Source organism: Gobio gobio (genome assembly GCF_949357685.1).
Source record: "Gobio gobio genome assembly, chromosome: 3".
In the NCBI taxonomy this organism is placed as follows: domain Eukaryota; kingdom Metazoa; phylum Chordata; class Actinopteri; order Cypriniformes; family Gobionidae; genus Gobio; species Gobio gobio.
The window spans coordinates 69587982-69610514 of record NC_137099.1 but is presented as its reverse complement, the minus strand read 5'-3'; the positions used below and the strand labels follow the sequence as shown (position 1 = coordinate 69610514).

At 45.2% G+C, this 22533-nt stretch overlaps 2 protein-coding genes across 2 annotated transcripts in view; both read left to right on the top strand.

Annotated features, from left to right (window-relative positions):
- LOC307123851 (NLR family CARD domain-containing protein 3-like) overlaps positions 1-22533 on the top strand; it is a gene marked incomplete at its 3' end in the record, with an annotated part of 200352 nt that overhangs the window by 91190 nt on the left and 86629 nt on the right. The window lies entirely within an intron of this gene.
- Positions 20228-22182, top strand: LOC307123384 (uncharacterized protein; the record flags this gene model as incomplete). Its single annotated transcript, XM_079811907.1, has 4 exons — positions 20228-21428; positions 21533-21627; positions 21717-21815; positions 21899-22182. Exons 1-4 carry the CDS (start codon positions 21301-21303, stop codon positions 22180-22182), a joined length of 606 nt encoding a protein of 201 aa, XP_079668033.1. The 5' UTR covers positions 20228-21300.

Genomic DNA, 22533 nt, shown 5'->3' with positions numbered 1-22533 from the left:
AGCTTTTATTAGCAAATGTCTGCTCAGATGCTATAAATATAGTAAAAGTCAAACGTATTTTGCTATATATTGATGTTTAAATATTATAGCCTAATGGTATTTTTCTGGAGTTTTGTTTTGTAGAAAATAATTTTTTTGTTTTGTAGAAAGAAACTTGCTTGCTTTAAAGTGAATTTCGTTTTTTATAAATTATATCTTAATTTGTATTATTATTTATTATGATTTTTTTAGCATGAGACTACTTTTAAAAACATTTTAAAAAATGTAGAAAAAAATGCTCCTCTTAGTCATTTTTGTCTTGTTTCTGGTCTACATATTTAAACATTCTTAAATCAAGATGCATTTCCTAGATAAGTACATTTTTCAACTAAATAAGAAGAACTTTTTTTAAGTGTAGTCAAATCTTTTGGTCATTTAAAATATAATAGGCCCTTGTTGACAACATTCTAAATAAATTATTCTGGAGTTTGGTTTTGTAGAAAGTGCATTTTTTTGTTTTGTAGAAGGTGAATTGCTTTATTTAAAGGCAATTTCGTTTTGTATAAATTGTATCTTAATTTTAATTATTATTTTTTTTAGCATGAGACTACTTTTAAAAACATAAAAATAGAACAAAAAATTTAGAAAAAATGCTCTTCTTAGTCATTTTTGTCTTGTTTTTAGTCTAAATATTTAAACATTCTTAAATCAAGATGCATTTACTAGATAAGTAAAGTTTTCAACTAAATAAGAAGAGCATTTTTTTGCTCTCTCAGTCACACACCTGAAGCTCATTCATTATGCAGCTCATTAAGCAGGGTCATTATGCGGTCTATTGTTCTCTCAGGTGTTATCTCATCATTATTCATTAGATATCACGCCTCCTCGCATACTGGCTTTGTGAAGAAAAACTGTCTTAAAAATTTTAACTCAGTGTATTGTTTTACATTTACATTTACATTTAGTCATTTAGCAGACGCTTTTATCCAAAGCGACTTACATATGAGAGCAAAAGAAGCAACTAGAACAGTCAAGGGCAACAGTGTGCAAGTGCTGTAGCAAGTCTCAGTTAATCTAGCTCAGAACACACAGGACAGTTTTTTTTAAAAAAAATTTAAAAAATTTTTTTTAAAATAAATTAGACAGACAGAAAATGAATAGAATGATAAGTGCTATTCTTGATTGGTCAGGTGCTGCTGGAAGAGATGTGTCTTTAGGTGTTTTTTGAAAATGGTTACAGACTCGGCCGCACGAATTGAGATCGGCAGGTCATTCCACCAGGTGGGGGCAGCCCAGGAAAAGCTCCGTGAGAGCGATTTCATGCCTCTCTGGTATGGCACCACAAGGCGTCGTTCACTAGCAGAACGTAAGTTCCTGGAGGGTGTGTAAGTCTGAACGAGCGAGTTTAGGTATATTTGTGCAGAGCCAGTGGTTGCTTTGAAGGCAAGCACCAGTGCCTTGAATTTGATGCAAGCAGCTATTGGCAGCCAGTGCAGACTGATGAAGAGAGGCGTGACGTGCGCTCTCTTCGGCTCATTAAAGACCAACCTCGCCGCTGCATTCTGGATCAGTTGCAAGGGTTTGATAGTGCATGCCGGAAGGCCCGCTAGAAGAGCATTACAGTAGTCCAGTCTGGAGAGAACAAGAGCTTGGACCAGTAGTTGTGTGGCATGCTCTGATAGGAAGGGTCTAATCTTCCTAATGTTGTATCATGCAAATCTACAGGATCGGGTTGTTGCAGTAATGTGGTCAGTGAATTTTAGCTGATCATCAATCACAACTCCAAGGTTCCTGGCTGTCCTGGACGGAGTTATGGTTGATGAACCTAGCTCAATGGAGAGATTGTGGTGAAGTGCTGGGTTGGCAGAGACAACAAGAAGTTCTGTCTTTGCAAGGTTAAGTTGAAGGTGATGTTCCTTCATCCAGGCAGAAATGTCTGTTAGGCAGGCAGCGATACGAACATCAACCGATGGATCATCTGGTTGAAATGGGAAGTAGAGTTGAGTGTCGTCGGCATAGCAGTGATAGGAAAAGCCATGTTTCTGAATGACCGATCCCAGTGATGACATGTAGATGGAGAAGAGAAGTGGTCCAAGCACTGAGCCCTGGGGAACTCCAGTAGCTAGATGATGTGACTTAGACACTTCACCTCTCCATGACACCCTGAAGGACCTACCTGAGAGGTAAGACTTGAACCACTGGAGAGCAGTTCCTGAGATGCCCATCTTCATGAGAGTTGACAGGAGGATCTGGTGGTTAACTGTGTCAAAAGCAGCAGACAAATCCAGTAAGATAAGTACTGTGGATTTGGAAGCTGCTCTTGCCTGTCTGAGTGCCTCCGTAACCGAGAGCAGGGCAGTCTCTGTTGAGTGGCCGCTTTTGAAGCCGGATTGGTTGATGTCCAGGAGGTTGTTCTGTTCAAGAAACGTAGACAGCTGGTTAAACACCACTCGCTCAAGTGTCTTTGCAATGAAAGGAAGAAGGGATACCGGTCTGTAGTTTTCTAAGAGTGCTGGGTTTAGAGAGGGTTTCTTAAGCAGTGGGGTTACCCGAGCCAGCTTAAATGCTGTGGGGAAGGTCCCAGTGTGAAGAGAGGTGTTGACAATGTGAGTGAGTGCAGGAGTAACAGAAGAAGAAATGGCCTGAAGGAGGTGGGTGGGGATAGGATCAAGCGGACAGGTAGTGGGATGATTGGATAGGATGAGTTTGGAGACATCTGCTTCAGAGAGCAGAGAGAAGGAGGGGAGCATGTGTGTGATGGTTGTTGAGATGTGCGTATCAGTTTGTGGTGTGGAGAATTGACTGCTGATGGAGGAGGTTTTGTTTGTGAAAAATGATGCAAAGTCATCAGCTGTAAGAGTTGATGGAGGGGGAGGAGGAGGACAAAGGAGCGAAGAGAATGTTTTGTAAAGTGCACGAGAGTCAGAGCAGTTGTTGATTTTGTTGTGGTAGTATGTAGTTTTAGCAGTGGAGACATTAGTAGAGAATGAAGCAAGAAGAGACTGATACAGGGTTAGGTCAGTAGCGTTTTTAGTTTTGCGCCACTTCCTCTCTGCCGCCCGAAGTCCAGAGCGATGTTCGCTGAGAACATCAGACAGCCAGGGGGCAGAGGGGGTGGTGCGGGCTGGCTTGGATGTAAGGGGACAGAGGTTGTCTAAGCAGGATGTTAGAGTGGAGCAAAGAGTGTCAGTAGCACTGTTAGTGTCTAGTGCTGAGAACTGAGCAGGTGGAGGGAGTGAGGATGAAACCATAGTGGCTAGACGGGAGGGAGAGAGCGAGCGTAGATTACGCCTAAAGGTGATCTGTGGGGGAGTGTGTGTTGTGTCAGGAGTCAGTGTGAGGTTAAGAGTGATGAGAAAGTGATCTGAGATGTGCAGTGGAGTAACTAAAGTGTTGTTTGTTTTATGTGAATGAGTAGGCTCAAGTTTAAAGAAAAAACTCAAAACTTAAAGAAAAAATACAAATACAGACAGGAGTCAAAAGTCTTGGGAACAGATATCTATTGTGTTTTTTGAGGCCTTAATTTTAAAACCATTTTTTTTTGTTTTTTCAAAATCCGTGCATAAACATTTTTCTCTCAAAAATACAAGCATGTACATACATGTTGCTCACATATTCTGGTAGCCCAGTTTGTGCTGAATACAGTGTAATTAAACTTTTGCCATTAATGTGTTCATAAGCAACTGAAAAAAACACAAATGTCAGAGCATGTCAAAACTTCTAAAGAGCCCCAAAACGGCTCAGACTCCAGAGGGGTAAGAACTTCCCGGTCCCTTATTAAATAACAGGGATTTCCCCACCAAGGTCCCGGTGGCCCCGAATTTTGCACGGTGGCTCACGGGGACCCCCAAGCGACATGCTAAAACTGCCAGACCCTAGTGCAAAGGGAAGATGTTTTCAGCCTCCAGACCAGCTATCTCTACCTCAAAGCTCTTTCACTGATACACAGACAGAGAGGCCTGTGAATTTATCACGGGGAGGGGGATATGTGGGTTTTTCAGGAAGGTCCTAGAGCTTCACGCTTCGGGCCGTGCATCGGAGGCCCCCAGAGAGTCTTGACGTCAAATCTCGAGATGCCACGCCTTCCGTCTCCGAACGGTCCCTTTTTTGACCTTTTGACCCCAGAAAGAGGCCATAGTGCCACCAAACTTTTCCGTCCGACCAGAGGGGTCTTGACAAGAAGAAAAAGCGAGTCCGCTACGGCAAACCCATTCAAATAATGACCGAGTCGGAATTTGAGTGCCACGCTTTGGGGCCCCGAGTTGGAGGGCCCCCGGGCCTCAGGATCTCAAATCTCATGGCACCCGTTAGCCCTTGATCGCTCCATACTCCATCTGCTCACTTTCCATGTGTTCCGAATCGCCAATGTCATCCCAAGCATCCATCTCATGAGGTGCCTCGGCCGCAGAAATGGAGAGGCGGGAATTAGATGGCCGGCCTTTAGTAAAACGGCGAACCTTGAGTGCAACACTTTCAAACGCAGGCTATCGCAGTGTTGACAGTCAGCTAGGCCGTTAAGCGCGGCCTGAACATGCCCAAAGCCTAGACACAGCACGCACCTGTCATGAGTGTCTCCTCCTGCGATAAACCTGCCGCACTACATTGTGTCCGCTTAGAGGAGTGAAAACTGCTCTGAAAGGGTAGCTATGAACACGAGAAAAGGTTTCCAACGGGCTTACAGAAAGATCCGCTTCCTGAAGGAATAAAATCTGACGATATGATGCTTAGCGCGCATATAAGCATATGTGACGTATTCCTAAGGCGACGCTAAGCGTCACTAGCCAATCAATTGGCGTGATGGTACAAGGGCTTCAGACATTCGCCACGCCGAAGGCGTTCCCCATAGCAACGGTATTGCAGTGTCGAGAGAACCTATGAAAGGGAACTTACTTTCGCTGGACAATAGCTTTTTCAAGAGCTGCTGTACAGCCAAAACAATGTCACTTCCATTAATGTCTTATTATTACTATAAAGCTGCTTTGAAACAATCTGTATTGTAAAAAAAGCTAAATAAATGAAGGCGACTTGACTGCATTTAGTGTGCAGAAACTGCAGTTGCTGACGTTGGAAATCTGTTTTTTTTTCTGCACCATTTTTCTCCTGAGAGATGATCTGACTGTGTGTGTCTCCAGATTGTTTGGCTGTATGTTGACAGAGGAAGGCTGTGGTTATGTGTCTTCAGCTCTGAGTTCAAACCCCTCACACCTGTGAGAGCTGGATCTGAGTAACAATGACCTGCATGGTTTCAGGATTGAAGATTATTTCTGAAGGACTGAAGAGCCCAAACTGTCAGCTGCAGATACTGAGGTATTAAGAACAAATGAGAGATTATTTACAGTCTGATGGTCATAATGTTGATGTGTGTACGTAGATGATCTGACTGTGTGTCTGTAGGTTGTCTGGCTATATGGTGACAGATGAAGGCTGTGGTTATGTGTATTCAGCTCTGAGTTCAAATCCCTCACACCTGAGAGAGCTGGATCTGAGTAACAATTACCTGTAAGATTCAGGTGTGAATGTTATTACTGAAGGACTGAAGAGCCCAAACGGTCAGCTGTAGATACTGAGGTATTAAGAACAAATGAGAGATTATTTACAGTCTGATGGTCATAATGTTGATGTGTGTTTGTTGATGATCTGACTGTGTGTCTGTAGGTTTTCTGGCTGTATGGTGACAGATGAAGGCTGTGGTTATGTGTATTCAGCTCTGAGTTCAAACCCCTCACACCTGACAGAGCTGGATCTGAGCTACAGTCACCCAGGAGATTCAGGAGTCAAGCTACTGACAAAATGAAGGATCCAAACTGCTCACTGCAGATAGTATGTGGAGCAATAAAAGGCCCAGTTTACACCTGATATTAAGATCTGCCTCAGCTCAGGTGATCTGATCACAAGTTGGTTTACTCTTTTTTTACAAAGAGTAAAAAGAATACAATAAAAAATACCAAAAAATAACAATTAACATGCCAGCACATAAATAGTCAACAACATTTATCATCCCTAGACATACATTGTCCCTAGAAAATTACTTAAGATTCCCTTCCTTCAAAAGCAAAGTTAAGATGAAACATTTTCAGGTGAGACCTGTAAACCTCTATAGCTGAAACCTGTCGATTATAGAGTTGAAAAATCTTCCAGAATTTAGGAGCAACTACTGTGAAAGCTTGAAAGGTTACTGTTAATCTTAAAATAAGCAGCAAATGGAGTGAGGATAACACTGGAGTAATATGATCCCTTTTGTGACGGTCAGATGCCTGGCTGCCTTTCACAATTATTCCTAGCGGTGCAATAGTACTGGCTATCTTGTCTTTAACTTTTGGTGGACCAAATATTATTATTTCAGATTTTCTTTCATTAAGCTAAAGGAAATTATTACAGTCAAACTTTGACCTCATTCAGACAGACCAACAGGGACTGCTAAAACATAAAATTAATAATGGCAGTCAATGACAGAAGAAACATCTCGGTTACGTATGTAACCCTCGTTCCCTGAGAGAGGGAACGGAGACGTAACATCAGTGACTGACGAATGGGGGTTTCACTTAGAAGCCAATCACCTTTGAGTTCTAACAAAACGAGCCAATGGCATAAATATGCCATGGGTCTGCGGAATTTGCATAATGCAAGCCCGCCCAACCGCGTTGGTATTAAGGGCGTCGCATAGCAATCTCGCATCATGTTACCTGCTGAAGAGCCGATACCTGAGCGTCCTGCCGTTCCAGCGGTACAGCGGAAGTGGCTGAGGGACGTTACGTCTCCATTCCCTCTCGATAACAAGGGTTACATACGGAACCGAGACGTTCCCTTTTGATCAGTCACTCCGAGTAACGTCAGTGACTGACGAATAGGGGTCCCAATTCAATCCCGCCATTCGGCTGTCTTCCAGTGCCCTGCGTAGTGCAAGCTCCCTGTCTTAAATGGACGAAGGACTGCACTAACACAGAAATAACAAGATACACTGGGAAGCATATCCCACGTGGAGAAATGCAACACAATGCCTACCCTAAGGGGGGGACTTAACAATACACATATGACCTTTACAAGGAACTGCATATGGAGTAAACCGGGGTATCCAGCCGCAGGTGGAAAACATTTTAAACCCCAGGCGTGGCAAAGTGACTTGCCAAGGGAAGACACGTGCTCAGAGAGACTTACCGTGGAGATACACATGTGGGGGTTACCCAACGGGGGAACCATGCACACGGCGGCACCTAGCCGAACGCAAAAGCTGACCACTTTGGCAAACACTCTGGCATCAACATCATAAGTGCTGGAGGAGCTCAGGGCCTACTGAGAAGCTCACCTGAGTAGAATAACGCATGTATCCAGTCAGTGGAGTGGAATGGCGCAGCAAGCAATGACACCTGAGCCTGTCCAGTTACTGGCCATTTGGGGCGAGTACACGAGCGGACACAGACTCCACTCGGAGGCTATAAAACCTGGCGAATGTGTTAGGTGTCGTCCAGCCTGCAGCTCTACAAATGTCTGTCAGCGAGGCGTCACACGCAAAAGCCCGAGAGGAGGCAACACTCCTAGTGGAGTGTGGTCTCACCCCAAGGGGGCATGACATGTCTTGAACCTGGTAAGCCAGGACAATGGCGTCCACTATCCAGTGGGACAACCTCTGCTTGGAGAGGGCCTTCCCTTTCTGCCGCCAACTGTAACAGACAAAGAGCTGGTCTGAGGTCCTGAAACACTGCGTCCGATCTACATAAGCACGAAGGGCGCGTACTGGACAGAGCAGTGCCAAGGCTGGGTCTGCCTCCTCCAATGGCAGCACTTGCAGGTTCACCACCTGGTCCCTGAAGGGAGTGGTGGGAACCTTGGGCACGTATCCAGGCCGGGGTCTCAGGATTACGTGAGAATCAGCCGGCCCAAATTCCAGGCACGCTTCGTCAACCGAAAATGCCTGCAGGTCCCCTACCCTCTTGATGGAGGCCAGTGAAACCAGGAGCGCTGTCTTCATTGACAGGATTTTAAGCACAACTGATTGCAAAGGCTCAAAGGGAGCTCTCTGCAGGGCTGATAAGACCACTGCGAGGTACCAAGAGGGAATCTGAGGAGGGCGAGGTGGATTTAGCTTCCTCGCCCCCCTCAAGAACCTGCTGACCAGGTCGTGCTGTCCAACCGTTTTGGAATCCACTAGGTCATGATGGGCCAAAATAGCGGCCACATAGACCTTCAGGGTGGAGGGAGACAGTCTTCGCTCCAACCCTTCTTGAAGGAAGGAGAGCACGGACCCGATCGGGCATTTCCTGGGGTCTTCTCGGCGAGAAGAGCACCAGGTGACGAATAGGTTCCACTTCAATGCATAGGCCTGTCTTGTAGATGAGGCCCTAGCGGAAGTGATGGTAGCCACCACTTGAGGTGGTAGGGTACTCAAACCTACCACGTCCCGTCCAGGACCCACACGTGTAGGTTCCACAGGTCGGGACGCGGGTACCATAGGGTGCCCCGTCTCAGAAGATCCTGTCTCAGAGGAATAGGCCAGGGAGGGGCTGTCGCAAGGAGTACCAGTTCTGAGAACCAGGTCCGGCCGGGCCAATACGGGGCGACCATGAGGACCTGTTCCTTGTCCTCCCTGATCTTGCACAAGACCTGTGCGAGAAGACTCACTGGGGGGAACGCATATTTGCTCAGGCCCCGCGGCCAGCTGTGCGCTAGTGCATCTGTGTCGAGAGTCCCCTCGGTCAGGGAATAATACCAGCGGCAATGGGAAGAGTCGTGGGAGGCAAACAGATCTATCTGCGCGTCCCCGAACTGTTCCCAAATCAGCTGAACCGTCTGGGGATGGAGATGCCATTCCCCCGGCACGAAATGACCGGCCCAGACGTGGGAGGCGTGGGAGCGTCCCGGGGTGTGGGTGTGGTCGGATTCAGCGCCCTGGCGGACGAGACCTGGGGAGGACGAGCGTCCCTGTCATGATCCCGGCTCTTTCCTTTTTTTCTCCTTTCTCTTTTCTCCCTCTTCTGGTCACACTCATTATTACATTCTTTTACGCACACACATTTGCATTCATTTTCTCAATCGTTCTCAGCTGTCTCTCATCACCTCACTCCTTACGTACTCACATTCTTGTTCATTACCTCTATCGTTCTCATCTGTTGCCCACTTTCTCTGATTGGTTTCTCTATTTCTTGTCCTTCCTTTCTCTGGTTCTTCATCAGATTATTGCCTTAATGTTACGTACCTGTTGTTCGATGCCTGTTCTGTCTTAGTCCTGTTTGGTGCATGTTGATTCCTGACTGATTTATCACCTCGTATCTGCTCTATTCAAAGTCTCCAGCTACGTGAGTGGTCAACGGTTTGGCGTTCCTTGCTCCTTTCGGACCCAGCCTGTCTCTCTACCTCCGGGGTTTTCCCATTGCCGTTCCTGACCGGACAGTTCTGTTCCCTTATGTTTGATGAACTTTCTGTTTGACAACGACATTCTTTTGCTGAGGCTTAACGCCAGAGACTTTCTGTTGAATTTATATGCCTTGTGGCCACCTGATTATTTTGCTCTGAACTGAATTAAAACTTTGTTAAAATCACCTTCTGCTTTTGGGTCCTCATCTCCGGAACGTGACAGAATAATCTGATCAAGAATGGACCCAGCGAAGGAGAGTCCTCTTCACTCCGCACTCGAACTTCAGGGAGCTTTACTGGGCCGTCATGAGGAGGAGCTGGCTGCAGCTCGTGAGGCCATGGATTCCTTCTCCGCTCGCATGACTGAGATGGCGCAGCAGCTTCACCTTCTCCGTGTTGAGTCTTTATCTTCCAGTGGTCAGGGTGTTCCAGAGCCCAGAGTCAACAACCCGCCGTGTTATTCCGGTGAGCCAAAGGAGTGTCGATAGTTTTTGACCCAATGTGAGGTGGTCTTTTCTCTGCAGCCTTCCACGTACGCGTCCGAGGGCTCTCGCATCGCGTTTGTCATCTCACTTCTGACTGGCCGCGCCCGGGAGTGGGGAACAGCGGTATGGAATTCTGAGGTCGACTGTCTCAGCCGTTATTTCAGCTTCAAGGAAGAGATGTTGCGGGTCTTTGACCGCTCCGCGTTCGGAGCAGAGGCTTCCCGGCTCCTGTCTACGCTTCGCCAGGGGAGAGGTTCAGCAGCCGATTTCTCAATTGAATTCCGTACCTTATCCGCATCCTGTGACTGGAACGAGTCAGCCCTAGTTGCTCGTTTTCTCGAGGGGCTTAATGGCGACATTAAGGACGAGATCCTTGCTCGTGAGCCACCGTCTCGACTGGATCTTCTTATTGACTTGGCCATTCGCATAGAGAAGCGTTTTGAGATTCGGCGCCGCAGTCGCACTCTGGATGGATCGCTTCTTTCATCTCCGGTGCTCTCTTCTCCACCTTCCCCTTCGGCTGAGTACTCCGAGCCTATGCACCTAGGTGGTCTGCGAATCTCCGCTGCTGAGCGCCAGCGCCGCATCTTGGGGCGCCTATGTATGTACTGTGGTTCTGCATCTCATTGAGTCGCCACCTGCCCGGTAAAAGCCAGAGCTCACCCGTAGAGAGAGGGTTACTGGTGAGCGCTTCAACTTTAGACCCTCCGCCACGCACACGCACACGCACTACTTTCTCCGCTCTCATCCGCTGGTCGGGAGATCCCGTTGCCTGCCCGGTTTTGATCGATTCGGGAGCCGAGGGAAGTTTTGTTGATGAGACTTGGGCTCGTGAACAGGGGGTTCCCCTCATTGAACTTAAAGACTCCACCCCTGTACACGCTCTTGATGGTACTATCCTCTCTAGAGTGCGCTTTGCCACAGTTCCGGTGAGTCTCACCATATCAGGCAATCATCAAGAGACAATTTCTTTTCTTCCCATTCCCCTTATTACCCTGTTGTTTTAGGACATCCCTGGTTAGTAATGCATAACCCTCAGATTGACTGGTCCAGAGATTCCATTCTTTCTTGGAATTTGTCTTGTCATGTTAACTGTTTGTCGTCTGCTGTTCCTCCTGTCTCTTCTATTTCTGTTTTCCAGGAGGAGCCGGGTGATTTGTCTGGGGTCCCGGAGGAGTACCATGATCTTCGGGCGGTTTTCAGTCGTTCCAGGGCCACTTCTCTTCCTCCGCATCAACCTTATGACTGTAGTATCGACCTTCTTCTGGGTACCACTCCTCCTCGTGGGAGACTTTATTCTCTGTCCGCTCCCGAGCGCGAAGCACTTGAGAGATATTTATCGGACTCGCTTAACGCCGGTACCATTGCACCTTCCTCCTCCCCGGTGCGGGTTTTTTCTTTGTTAAAAAGAAGGATGGTTCATTGCGTCCCTGCATTGATTATCGAGGGTTGAATGACATCACGGTCAAGAATCGCTATCCCTTGCCGCTGATGTCATCTGCTTTCGAGATCCTGCAGGGGGCCAAGATTTTTTCTAAGTTAGATCTCCGCAATGCTTACCACCTTGTACGCATAAGGGAGGGGGACGAATGGAAGACTGCGTTTAATACTCCTTTAGGGCATTTCGAATATCGCGTTCTTCCGTTCGGGTTGGCCAACGCCCCTGCCGTGTTCCAAGCGTTAATTAACGACGTTCTTAGAGACATGCTGAACATTTTTGTTTTCGTTTATCTCGACGATATTTTGATTTTCTCTCCCTCTCTCCAAGTACATACTCAGCATGTTCGTCAAGTTCTTCAACGTCTCCTAGAGAATCGATTGTTTGTTAAAGCAGAGAAGTGTACTTTCCACGCTCAGTCTATTTCTTTTCTCGGTTCTGTGATTTCCTCGGAGGGGGTTAGCATGGACCCTTCCAAGGTTCGTGCTGTCACCGATTGGCCGGTACCCGACTCGCGTGTCGCCCTCCAACGTTTTTTGGGTTTTGCAAATTTTTACAGTCGGTTTATCCGTAATTTTAGTCAGATCGCCGCTCCTCTCTCGGCGCTCACATCCGTCAAGGTCCGTTTCTCCTGGACTGATGTGGCTCAGGTTGCTTTCGATCGCCTCAAATCCCTTTTTACGACTGCGCCTATTTTAAGAACTCCAGACGTCTCCAGACAATTCATAGTTGAGGTTGATGCGTCAGAGGTGGGCGTGGGAGCCGTCCTTTCCCAGCGCTCATCCTCTGACGAGAAGGTTCACCCTTGCGCTTACTTTTCACATCGCCTCTCTCCCGCCGAACGCAATTATGATGTTGGTAACCGCGAATTATTGGCAATCCTTCTAGCTCTCGGTGAGTGGCGTCACTGGCTTGAGGGTGCTTCGATTCCGTTCATTGTCTGGACTGATCATAGAAATTTAGAGTACATTCATTCTGCTAAGAGACTCAATGCCCGTCAGGCTCGGTGGGCACTTTTCTTTACACGTTTTGACTTTTCCATCTCCTACCGTCCTGGCTCTAAGAACCTTAAGCCAGATGCTCTCTCGCGACAGTTCGATTCTCCAGAGGTTGTTCCTACTAACGAGGAGATTCTTCCTCAGGGTATGGTGGTGGGCGCAGCTGTCTGGGGAATAGAACGTTTGGTCAAGCGATCTTTGGCTCATGCCATTACTCCTCGTCTCTGCCCTAGAGGTCTTCTGTACGTTCCTCCATCTACTCGTCTCGCTGTTCTTCAATGGGGTCACTCTTCCAAATTATTCGCTCATCCTGGTGTTAGGGGCACCGTCGCTGCCATCCGCCAGAGGTTCTAGTGGCCCTCTCGTGAGCGCGACATACGGCGTTACGTCGCTTCGTGTGCTGTCTGCGCTCAGACAAAGTCTGGTAATGCGCCCCCGGTGGGATTGCTGCGTCCTCTCCCGTTACCGTCTCGCCCGTGGTCTTACATCGCCATGGATTTTATCACGGGTCTTCCTGCCTCTGAGGGGAACACCGTGATACTCACTGTCGTGGACCGTTTTTCCAAGGCTGCTCACTTTGTTCCCTTACCAAAGCTTCCGTCCGCTAGAGAGACCGCACAGATAGTCGTCGACAAGATTTTTAAGATACATGGTCTCCCCTCCGACATCGTGTCCGATAGAGGTCCCCAATTCTCTTCTTTGTTTTGGAAGGAGTTTTGTCGTCTTATTGGGGCTTCGGCTAGTCTCTCCTCCGGTTTTCATCCTCAAACCAATGGCCAGGCCGAACGAGCCAATCAGATAGTCGGGCGCATCCTCCGTAGTCTAGCTTTTCGCAATCCGGCTTCCTGGTCAGAACAGCTTCCCTGGGCAGAGTACGCGCATAATTCCGCTCCGTCCTCTGCGACAGGTTTATCACCTTATCAGTGTTGCCTTGGTTACCAACCTCCGCTTTTTCCCTCACAAGAGACGGACGCTAGGATGCCATCCGTCGAGGTCTTTATTCGACGTGCTAAGCGTACTTGGAGAGCGGTCAGATCCTCCCTTTGCAAGTCTCGTTCTCGTACACGGCGGGCCGCTAATAGGCGTCGAGTTAAGAGTCCTCGGTATTCTGTTGGGCAGAGGGTTTGGTTGTCCACCCTTAACCTACCTCTTCAATCCGCTTCGCGTAAGCTGGCACCTAAATTTATTGGACCATTTCGGGTCCTTAAGATCCTCAGTCCTGTCTCAGTCAGACTCAAATTATCTGCCAATCTCCGACGCATTCACCCTGTCTTTCACGTGTCATGTATAAAGCCCGTTACTCGTATTCCTCCTCGTTCGCTTTCTTCTCCGGTTCGTGTTGAGGGCGCTCCCACCTATAGGGTTCGTAAACTTCTCGATGTTCGCCCTCGGGGTCGTGGTCATCAATTCCTGGTCGATTGGGAGGGATACGGTCCGGAGGAGAGGAGTTGGATTCCGTCCCGGGACGTCCTGGACCGCTCGCTGATCGAGGACTTCTACCGCTCCCGCCAGTCCTCCTCTGTTGCGCCAGGAGGCGCTTCTTGAGGAGAGGGTACTGTCATGATCCCGGCTCTTTCCTTTTTTTCTCCTTTCTCTTTTCTCCCTCTTCTGGTCACACTCATTATTACATTCTTTTACGCACACACATTTGCATTCATTTTCTCAATCGTTCTCAGCTGTCTCTCATCACCTCACTCCTTACGTACTCACATTCTTGTTCATTACCTCTATCGTTCTCATCTGTTGCCCACTTTCTCTGATTGGTTTCTCTATTTCTTGTCCTTCCTTTCTCTGGTTCTTCATCAGATTATTGCCTTAATGTTACGTACCTGTTGTTCGATCCCTGTCCTGTCTTAGTCCTGTTTGGTGCATGTTGATTCCTGACTGATTTGTTATCACCTCGTATCTGCTCTATTCAAAGTCTCCAGCTACGTGAGTGGTCAACTTTCGGACTTGCTCCTTTCGGACCCAGCCTGTCTCTCTACCTCCGGGGTTTTCCCATTGCCGTTCCTGACCGGACAGTTCTGTTCCCTTATGTTTGATGAACTTTCTGTTTGACAACGACATTCTTTTGCTGAGGCTTAACGCCAGAGACTTTCTGTTGAATTTATATGCCTTGTGGCCACCTGAGTTATTTTGCTCTGAACTGAATTAAAACTTTGTCAAAATCACCTTCTGCTTTTGGGTCCTCATCTCCGGAACGTGACAGTCCCGCTGTGGTCTCTTCTGCCTGGGGGCTGGCAAGAGACTCAAATAACTCTGTCGTTTTTTATCATTAAAAATATATGTTATACATCCTTATAATCTGTTAAGTTTCTATTTTTTTTGTGTACAGTCACAATAAAAAAAAATTGTTTTGCTTTCTGCAAAATAAAGAAAACAAACATGATGCGCGATCTGCAGCCTGCAGAGAAAAGGAACTCTAACTTAGTGAATACTTGTCTCACAAACATGAGACATATGTCTAAAGAAACGCTGAAATGTCAGGTTTTAAACAATGTAAACCAAATCGAAAACAAATATTCTGTGTTTATGTAATGTGTTTGAAAAGTGATAGATGTCAGTCACCCGAGAGCCACTTCATTATCCGCTAATGCGACCTATAAATATAAATAAATAGACATAAATCACAGAGGTAACGTGAATCTTGTCTGATGTTACAGGGACAGATGAGCACATGTGTGTGTTTGAGCACATAAATCATAGAGGTAACTTGAATGTTGTCTGATGTTACAGGGACAGATGAGCACAAGTGTGTGTTTGAGCACATAAATCACAGAGGTAACCTGAATGTTGTCTGATGTTACAGGGACAGATGAGCACAAGTGTGTGTTTGAGCACATAAATCATGAATGTTGTTACCTCTGTGATTGTTACCTCTAACGTGAATGTTGCATGCGTCGTGGTTCTTCATGAGTTCACGTCAGAGGCCCAGAATAAAGTTGAATAAAGATTCTATTTAGATTTTTGAGTTTGCGCACAAAAGCTATTCTCGTTGCTTCATAAAGTTATTGTAGAACCACTGTAGTGAGATGGACTTTGTAATGAAGTCTTTAGTACCTTTTATGGGTCTTGTAAGTGCAAATTACATTGCTGCCAATGGAGGCCTTTCTGAGCCATCGGATTTACACTAAAATATCTTCATTTATGGAGATGAAGATGAACAAAGGTGGGTGTCGAACGACATGAGGGTAAGTAATTAATGACAGAATTTTCATTTTGGGGTGAACTAACCCTTTAACATCACAGTAATAGACAGATCAGATCACTATATAGAGAGGAAAGGTCTTTTCTTACCGCATCCGTCTGGATTTCATAAGGTTCAAACTATTAAAGAACATGTAATGGCTGTATGTTTTGATGCTGAAAAGGCTTATGATATGCAATGGAAGGACACACTTCTTATTAAACTCAGTAAATGAGGAATAACGGTAAGTTATATAACTGGATATTAGACTGAACAGAAGAACAATAGAAGTCAAAGACAGGATTGTTCAATATTATGATTAATGACATATTTGATCAGGTTGGAGAAAATATAGGTACATCAGTATTATGCGGATAATGGGGGACTCTGGGTTCATATAATATTGATAAATGGTTGAAGTAGAGCAGAGATTAAAAGCATTATAAAGGGACACACATATGGCAGGAATACTGGGACATATCTGACACCGAACCACATCTATATAATATATATAATATACAAAACAAGTAGAGTATGAGGCAGGGCAGGAACCCAAAGGAGGAGATGATATACTCAGTCCAATAGGTGGCGCTAATGTTTACTGCCAGTAAAATCAGAAGAAGAGGAAGAACTGTGAGGAAACACATTTGTGTTGAAACCGAAAGTAAAGACTCGATTACTCCGGAATACAAGTTCACATTTCAAAGTCTTTTTTCCAGTCATCACTATCTCATCACGGTAAGTTCATTTCTCATCTTCTGATATCATCATCATGTCATATTATTGTGCTGTGTTTTATCATATTAAACTGGATCTTCTGATAGTAACGGATATTTGCAGAAGTTCATCTTCAGGATTATAATGATGTCGAGCTGTAGGGATTCTGCTTTAGTTGAGATTCATCAACGGATTCTTTACGATCTGACATATAGAAAGGTGTAAATGTGAACATTTAGAGTAAATCCTTAACACTCCTGCAAAACCACAGTTTTACCACAAATACCATGAGTAAACTATGGTTAGAGTAGCAAAACCATTTGTGGTTACCATGGTTTAACTATAATAGCCATTTTTTGGTTTTATTTGTAGTAAAACCATGGTTCATTTTCGTAAGGGAAATGTACATTTATAAAAATAAAAAACATTAAAATACAAAAAAACGTTGCAGGATTTACTATATTTATGACCGTTAAAACACGTCATCACAGTCTGTGAAAAGGGTCAATCTAAACATTGATGATCTTCTGAAGCCGATCGCAGATTTGTTCTTCATTATCTGAATGATGAAATCCCTCTTCATCTTCATCTGAAGGATATAAGAGAGATGGAAAGAAATCTAAACCTAGTTTTATTTTATTTATCCTTTATTTGACCAGGAAATAATCCCATTGAGACATACATATCTTCTACCAGGAAGTACTGGCCAAAATGGCAGCACAAACTTTCGCAACTAAATAAATAAATCCAAAGACATACAAAACGAGAAATACAAGAAGAAGAGAAAAAAGTCCTGTCCAGCACTCACATAATTACAGTTCTTAATAATAATGAACAATACATAAACATTAAACAAAACATGATTCTTTCAAATAAGCCTCCAAAAGGTTTCTAAGAATATTTAAAAGTGCCCTAGAATGCATTGATACAATATTTTAAATTGTTCTCTAATATCTACATAGAGGGTCTGTGGCTTAGGTAAGGGAAAAAATACTCCAATTACGGTTTAACATGTCCATTTACAACCCTAGGATTTGTCCCTATATGAAATGGGCTGTTATTACCTTATTTGGATGGGTCATGAATAATAATGTTGAGCTCTGCTCTGATTGGCTGTTTCACAGCCAGGCTAATTTCAGTTGCTCACGCAAGTGCAGTTATTCAGCAAACACAATCGCAAATAATCATGACATAACACCGACCACCTGAGTGACACTTTAAGCAGAACATCTCAAAGGAGATGCTGAAATGCAGCTTACTTGTTTATTGCTGTTTTGAGAAGAGAGAGAGATTTTATAACACTTTATTCTGAACCATTTAAAAAACAGTTAACAATCATACTGTAACGGTTTGGGTGCACATGAACAGGATGAAGACTCAGGAGATAATAAACAAACATAAATATCAAAAAACTTTAATCTTTAATCAAAAACTTCTCATAGAACTGAAGACAGGCGACAGAAACTCAGTCTAACATAACAGAGACTAGACCAAGACTCAATTAACAAAATGAAAATGAACTTAAATTTACATTTACATTTACATTTACATTTATGCATTTAGCAGACGCTTTTATCCAAAGCGACTTACAACTTGGGGGTACAATAAGCGATTGGTCGTGAAGAGTCGAGTGAGCGCAACAAGTGCCTGAAATACTTAGTCCGTGTACATTTCTCAGTGTAGCACAGGCTAGAGTAGGGCGGGAAAGAGGAGGAAAAGAGGAAAGGAAAGTTTTTTTTTTTTTTTAGGAGGTTAAGTGCTCACGGAAGAGATTAGTTTTTAGTTGACTTTTGAATGTTGTCAATGAATCCGCATTTCGGATGGCGGTGGGCAGATCGTTCCACCAGCAGGGAACGTTGAATGAAAATGTTCTGGAAAGGGATTTTTTGCCTCTCTGTGAAGGTACCACAAGCCTTCGCTCCTTGGTTGAACGAAGGCTTCTGGTGGGGGTGTGGCGACGTAGAATCGAGTCAAAGTATGCAGGAGCTGAGTGCGTGGTGGCTCTGTAGGCAAGCGTCAGCGACTTAAACTTGATGCGAGCAGCGAGTGGTAGCCAGTGCAGAGAGATGAAGAGAGGTGTGACGTGGGTCCTTTTGGGCTCGTTGAAGACCAGGCGTGCCGCTGCATTCTGGATCATTCGAAGTGTTTGGATCGCACAAGAGGGGAGTCCAGCCAGAAACGCATTGCAGTAGTCCAGTCTAGAAATAACCAGGGCCTGGACAAGAAGCTGTGTTGCGTGTTCTGTTAGGAACGGTCTGATCTTCCTGATGTTGTAGAGCGCAAACCTGCAAGAGCGAGCTGTCTTAGCAATGTGATCTCTGAAGGACAACTGGTCATCAAATGTAACTCCAAGATTTCTGACTGATTTTGAAGGGGAGATCAGGGATGCACCTAGCTGGATGGTGAAGTCATGTTGCATAGTGGGACTGGCGGGAAAGATGAGGAACTCAGTCTTTGCCAGGTTGAGCTGTAGGTGATTTTTACTCATCCATGCAGAGATGTCAGCCAGACAGCTGGAGATTCGTGCAGCTACTGTGGGGTCGTCTGGTTGGAATGAAAGGTAGAGCTGAGTGTCATCAGCATAGCAGTGATATGAGAAGCCATGTGCCTGTATGATGGGACCTAATGAAGTAGTGTAAATGGAGAAAAGGAGAGGTCCAAGCACTGAGCCCTGAGGAACCCCCGTGGTCAGTTGATGTGCTTGGGATTCCTCTCCTCTCCAGGCAACCTTGAAGGACCTACCTGTGAGATAAGATTCAAACCAATGGAGCGGAGTCCCTGTGATGCCCAGTGATGAGAGGGTGGACAGAAGGATTTGATGATTTACCATGTCAAAGGCAGCAGATAGATCAAGGAGGACGAGGACTGATGATTTGGACTCAGCTTTAGCTATCCGCAGGGCTTCGGTGACCGACAGTAATGCAGTCTCTGTGGAGTGGCCCCTTTTGAAACCGGATTGGTTAGAGTCCAGCTGGTTATACTGTGAGAGGAAGGATGAAACCTGGTTGAAAACAACTCGTTCAAGAGTTTTTGCTATGAATGGCAGGAGGGAGACAGGTCTGTAGTTATCTATGACTGATGCGTTTAAAGTGGGTTTCTTAAGCAGTGGAGTTACCCGAGCCTGCTTGAAAGTGGTAGGGAAAGTGCCAGTGCAGAGCGATGTGTTGATGATGTGTGTGAGTGCAGGAAGGAGAGTAGGAGAGATGGCTTGAAGGAGGTGTGAGGGAATGGGATCGAGAGGACAGGTGGTAGGATGGCTGGAGAGGAAAAGTTTAGATACTTCGGCCTCAGTGAGTGTGGAAAATGAGGAGAGAGTATGTTCGGTCGTGGGAGTGGCTGATCTAAAATCCACAGTGTGTGGGGGTGAGAACTGATTGCTGATAGTTGTTGTTTTGTTTGTGAAGAATTGTGCAAAGTCGTCTGGAGATAGGGAGGTGGTGGGGGGTGGTGGAGGAGGACAGAGCAGAGAGTTGAATTTTCTGAATAGTGTGCGTGAGTTTGAGGTGCTGCTGATTTTGTTTTGGAAATAAGAATATTTAGCTGCGTGTACTTCATTCGAGAAGGATGAGAGCAAAGACTGATACTTAGCTAGATCAGATGGGTGATTTGATTTATGCCATTTCCTCTCTGCTGCCCTGAGTGTCGTCCGATGTTCACGAATAACATCAGATAACCAAGGGTTAGAGGGAGTAGCTCGTGCTGGCCTAAAAGAAAGAGGGCAGATATCGTCTAGACATGAAGTTAAAGTGGAGCATAGAGTGTCAGTTGCAGTGTTAACATCCATAGAAGAGAATTGTGTGGATGAGGGAAGGGAGGAAGAGACAGCAGAGGAAAGGTGAGAAGGAGAGAGTGAGCGCAGGTTTCGTCTGAAAGTAACTGGTGGAGGAACTGGTGGTGTGTGAGTAGGAAGTTGAAGATTAAATGTGATAAAAAAGTGATCTGAGATGTGTAGAGGTTTGACCAAGATATTGTCTGTAGAGCAGTTGCGTGTGTAAATGAGGTCCAGCTGGTTACCAGATTTGTGGGTATGTGACGTGATGAGGCGTTTGAGGTCGAATGAAGCTAGGAGGGAGTGGAAATCTGAAGCATAAGATTTGATCCAGGTGAATGTTGAAGTCGCCGAGTACTATGAGTGGGCAGCCATCCTCTGGAAATGAGGACAGCAGAACATCTAGCTCATCAACAAAGGTGGTCAGTGGACCTGGGGGGCGGTAAATGACTACAATATGTATTTTAGTGGGAGTTGAAAGCGTTATAGCATGATATTCAAATGTGTTGTTTTTGCAAAGAGCTGTGTGAGATGAGTATTTCCAATTGTTAGAAATGAGAAGACCCGTGCCCCCACCCCTCCCAGTCTGGCGAGGGGTGTGGGAGAAAGAGAAGTTATTAGAGAGAGCAGCAGGTGTTGCTGAGTCTTCTGGACGGATCCAGGTCTCAGTCAAGGCCAGGATTTTGAGAGTGGATTGAGTGGCAAAGGCTGGAATGAAGTCAGCTTTATTGACAGCTGACTGACAATTCCATAGCCCCACAGAAAAAGAAAGAGACGGAGGGGCATTAGAGGAGGAGGGAACAGAAAGTAGATTAGCAGTGTTACGGTGCCGTCTACGTCTACGTGTAATAGTGGGGCGTGGTTGTGAGATAACGGGGATGGAGTGGACGCACATCCGCGCCAAATAACAAACAATAATCCATATAGATAAATTATAATAATTGTATAATATTAAGCATTTACTTAATATACATTGTAACATTAGGCTACTTTACTCTAGCACAGTAGTCAGTTAAGCAATTAATTAATATCTTATATTAATATGTATGTAGCCTAGGCTACATCTAAAGGTAAGTCTGCTTTAAAAAAAAAAAATATTACGCTTCGACATGTACAGAATGTGCGCGTTAAGAAACACGTTCAAATGTGTCTTCTTAACATGTTAAAACTGTGCGTGAAGCGGAAAACAGGGCGTGTTGAAGGTTGAAACAATCATAAGTCACGCGTTTCGTATAAAGAGATTTGGCCCCGGGCGCGTTCCATATCAGAGCCCTAGTCCAATGAGGTGCGAGGTCGAGGTCATGGCCATGACGCGTAGAAGACGAGCTTTAAACTATTTTTTTGATGTTTTTTGCTGCTTTCCTTTTTCGTGATCAACAATGACAGGACACCGTCTTCAACTCAATCTCTGCATGGACGCGACGAACTTTTTGGACTCATTTTCAGGAGGCTGTCTTCGTCTTCATAACTCTGAGGCAAACTGCAGCCGCTATGAACCACAGCATGGGTAATGTAACGTTACGATTTAAAGAATATGCTTTTATTCAGCTGTATAAGGAAATGGATGCGTTAATAGATCCGAGCTTAAAACTGCACATTTTGTTTACACAGACTATCCTCGCCTCATAACGAAGCCGTGAGCTCTTATCTGCTTGGAGAGATTTCCGCGAGTCCAGATTTAACCGCTGATCACGACGAAATTGTGTGTAAGTAACTTCTAATGTGTTTCTCATTCCTTGTTTAATTTTACCGTGACTGTTTTTATTAATACCAGTCTCATGTAATTGTTTTCCAGCTGCCTGTAAGACGTATTATGAATCGACACGCCGGAGCTTCAGATACAAACAACCTGAAACTGCGAGGTTTAGCTCGGAGTCGATCAAGAAGAAAAAGGGTAAGATTTATTATATTAGATCCGTTTTTTGTCAATGTGAGTATTTTTCAGGTTGCTTATTGTCTTTATGGATTGTATTACAGTTGCTGGAAGCAAGAGTGTGCTGGATGAGGTGGACGTTTGGAAGTCCGCGGCCATTGAACTCATGTCTGACGAGGAAGACGGCTTTGTTGACGGGGTGTCTGGATGGATTGTGCGGCCACCGCGCTCTCGCAGCCTGGAGCTCGACGAACTTTACATTACGAGACATTACTGCTGCACTGTACATAGTTGTGTGTTTAACAATAAAGCTCTTTCTTTGAGTAAACCGCTGTGTTTTATAAATGAAGCCCTTTCTTTGAATGAACAGCTGTATGCTTATAAATGAAGCCCCTTGTTTGAATAAACGGCACGGTCCGTATAATTTTCCCATATATTCCTTGATGGTATGAATACTTCATAGCACAATAACATTAATATGAAACAAATTATTACAACATAAATTATATATTTATTATTATTATTATTGGGGTTTACATTTATAATGAGCCAGGGGGACCAATAATGATTGGTTTGCAGTGATCTGCCAACCAATCACGAGGGATTTTTCTTTTTTAAATGTAGTGGCTTCAGCCAATAGTGAGTGAGTAAATTCAAGTCTGGCCGTTGACTCTCTGGTTTCGCTGCTATTCATATGCAAATTAGAGGCGTCGCACCTCCGCGCGGTCTCTCAGCGGGG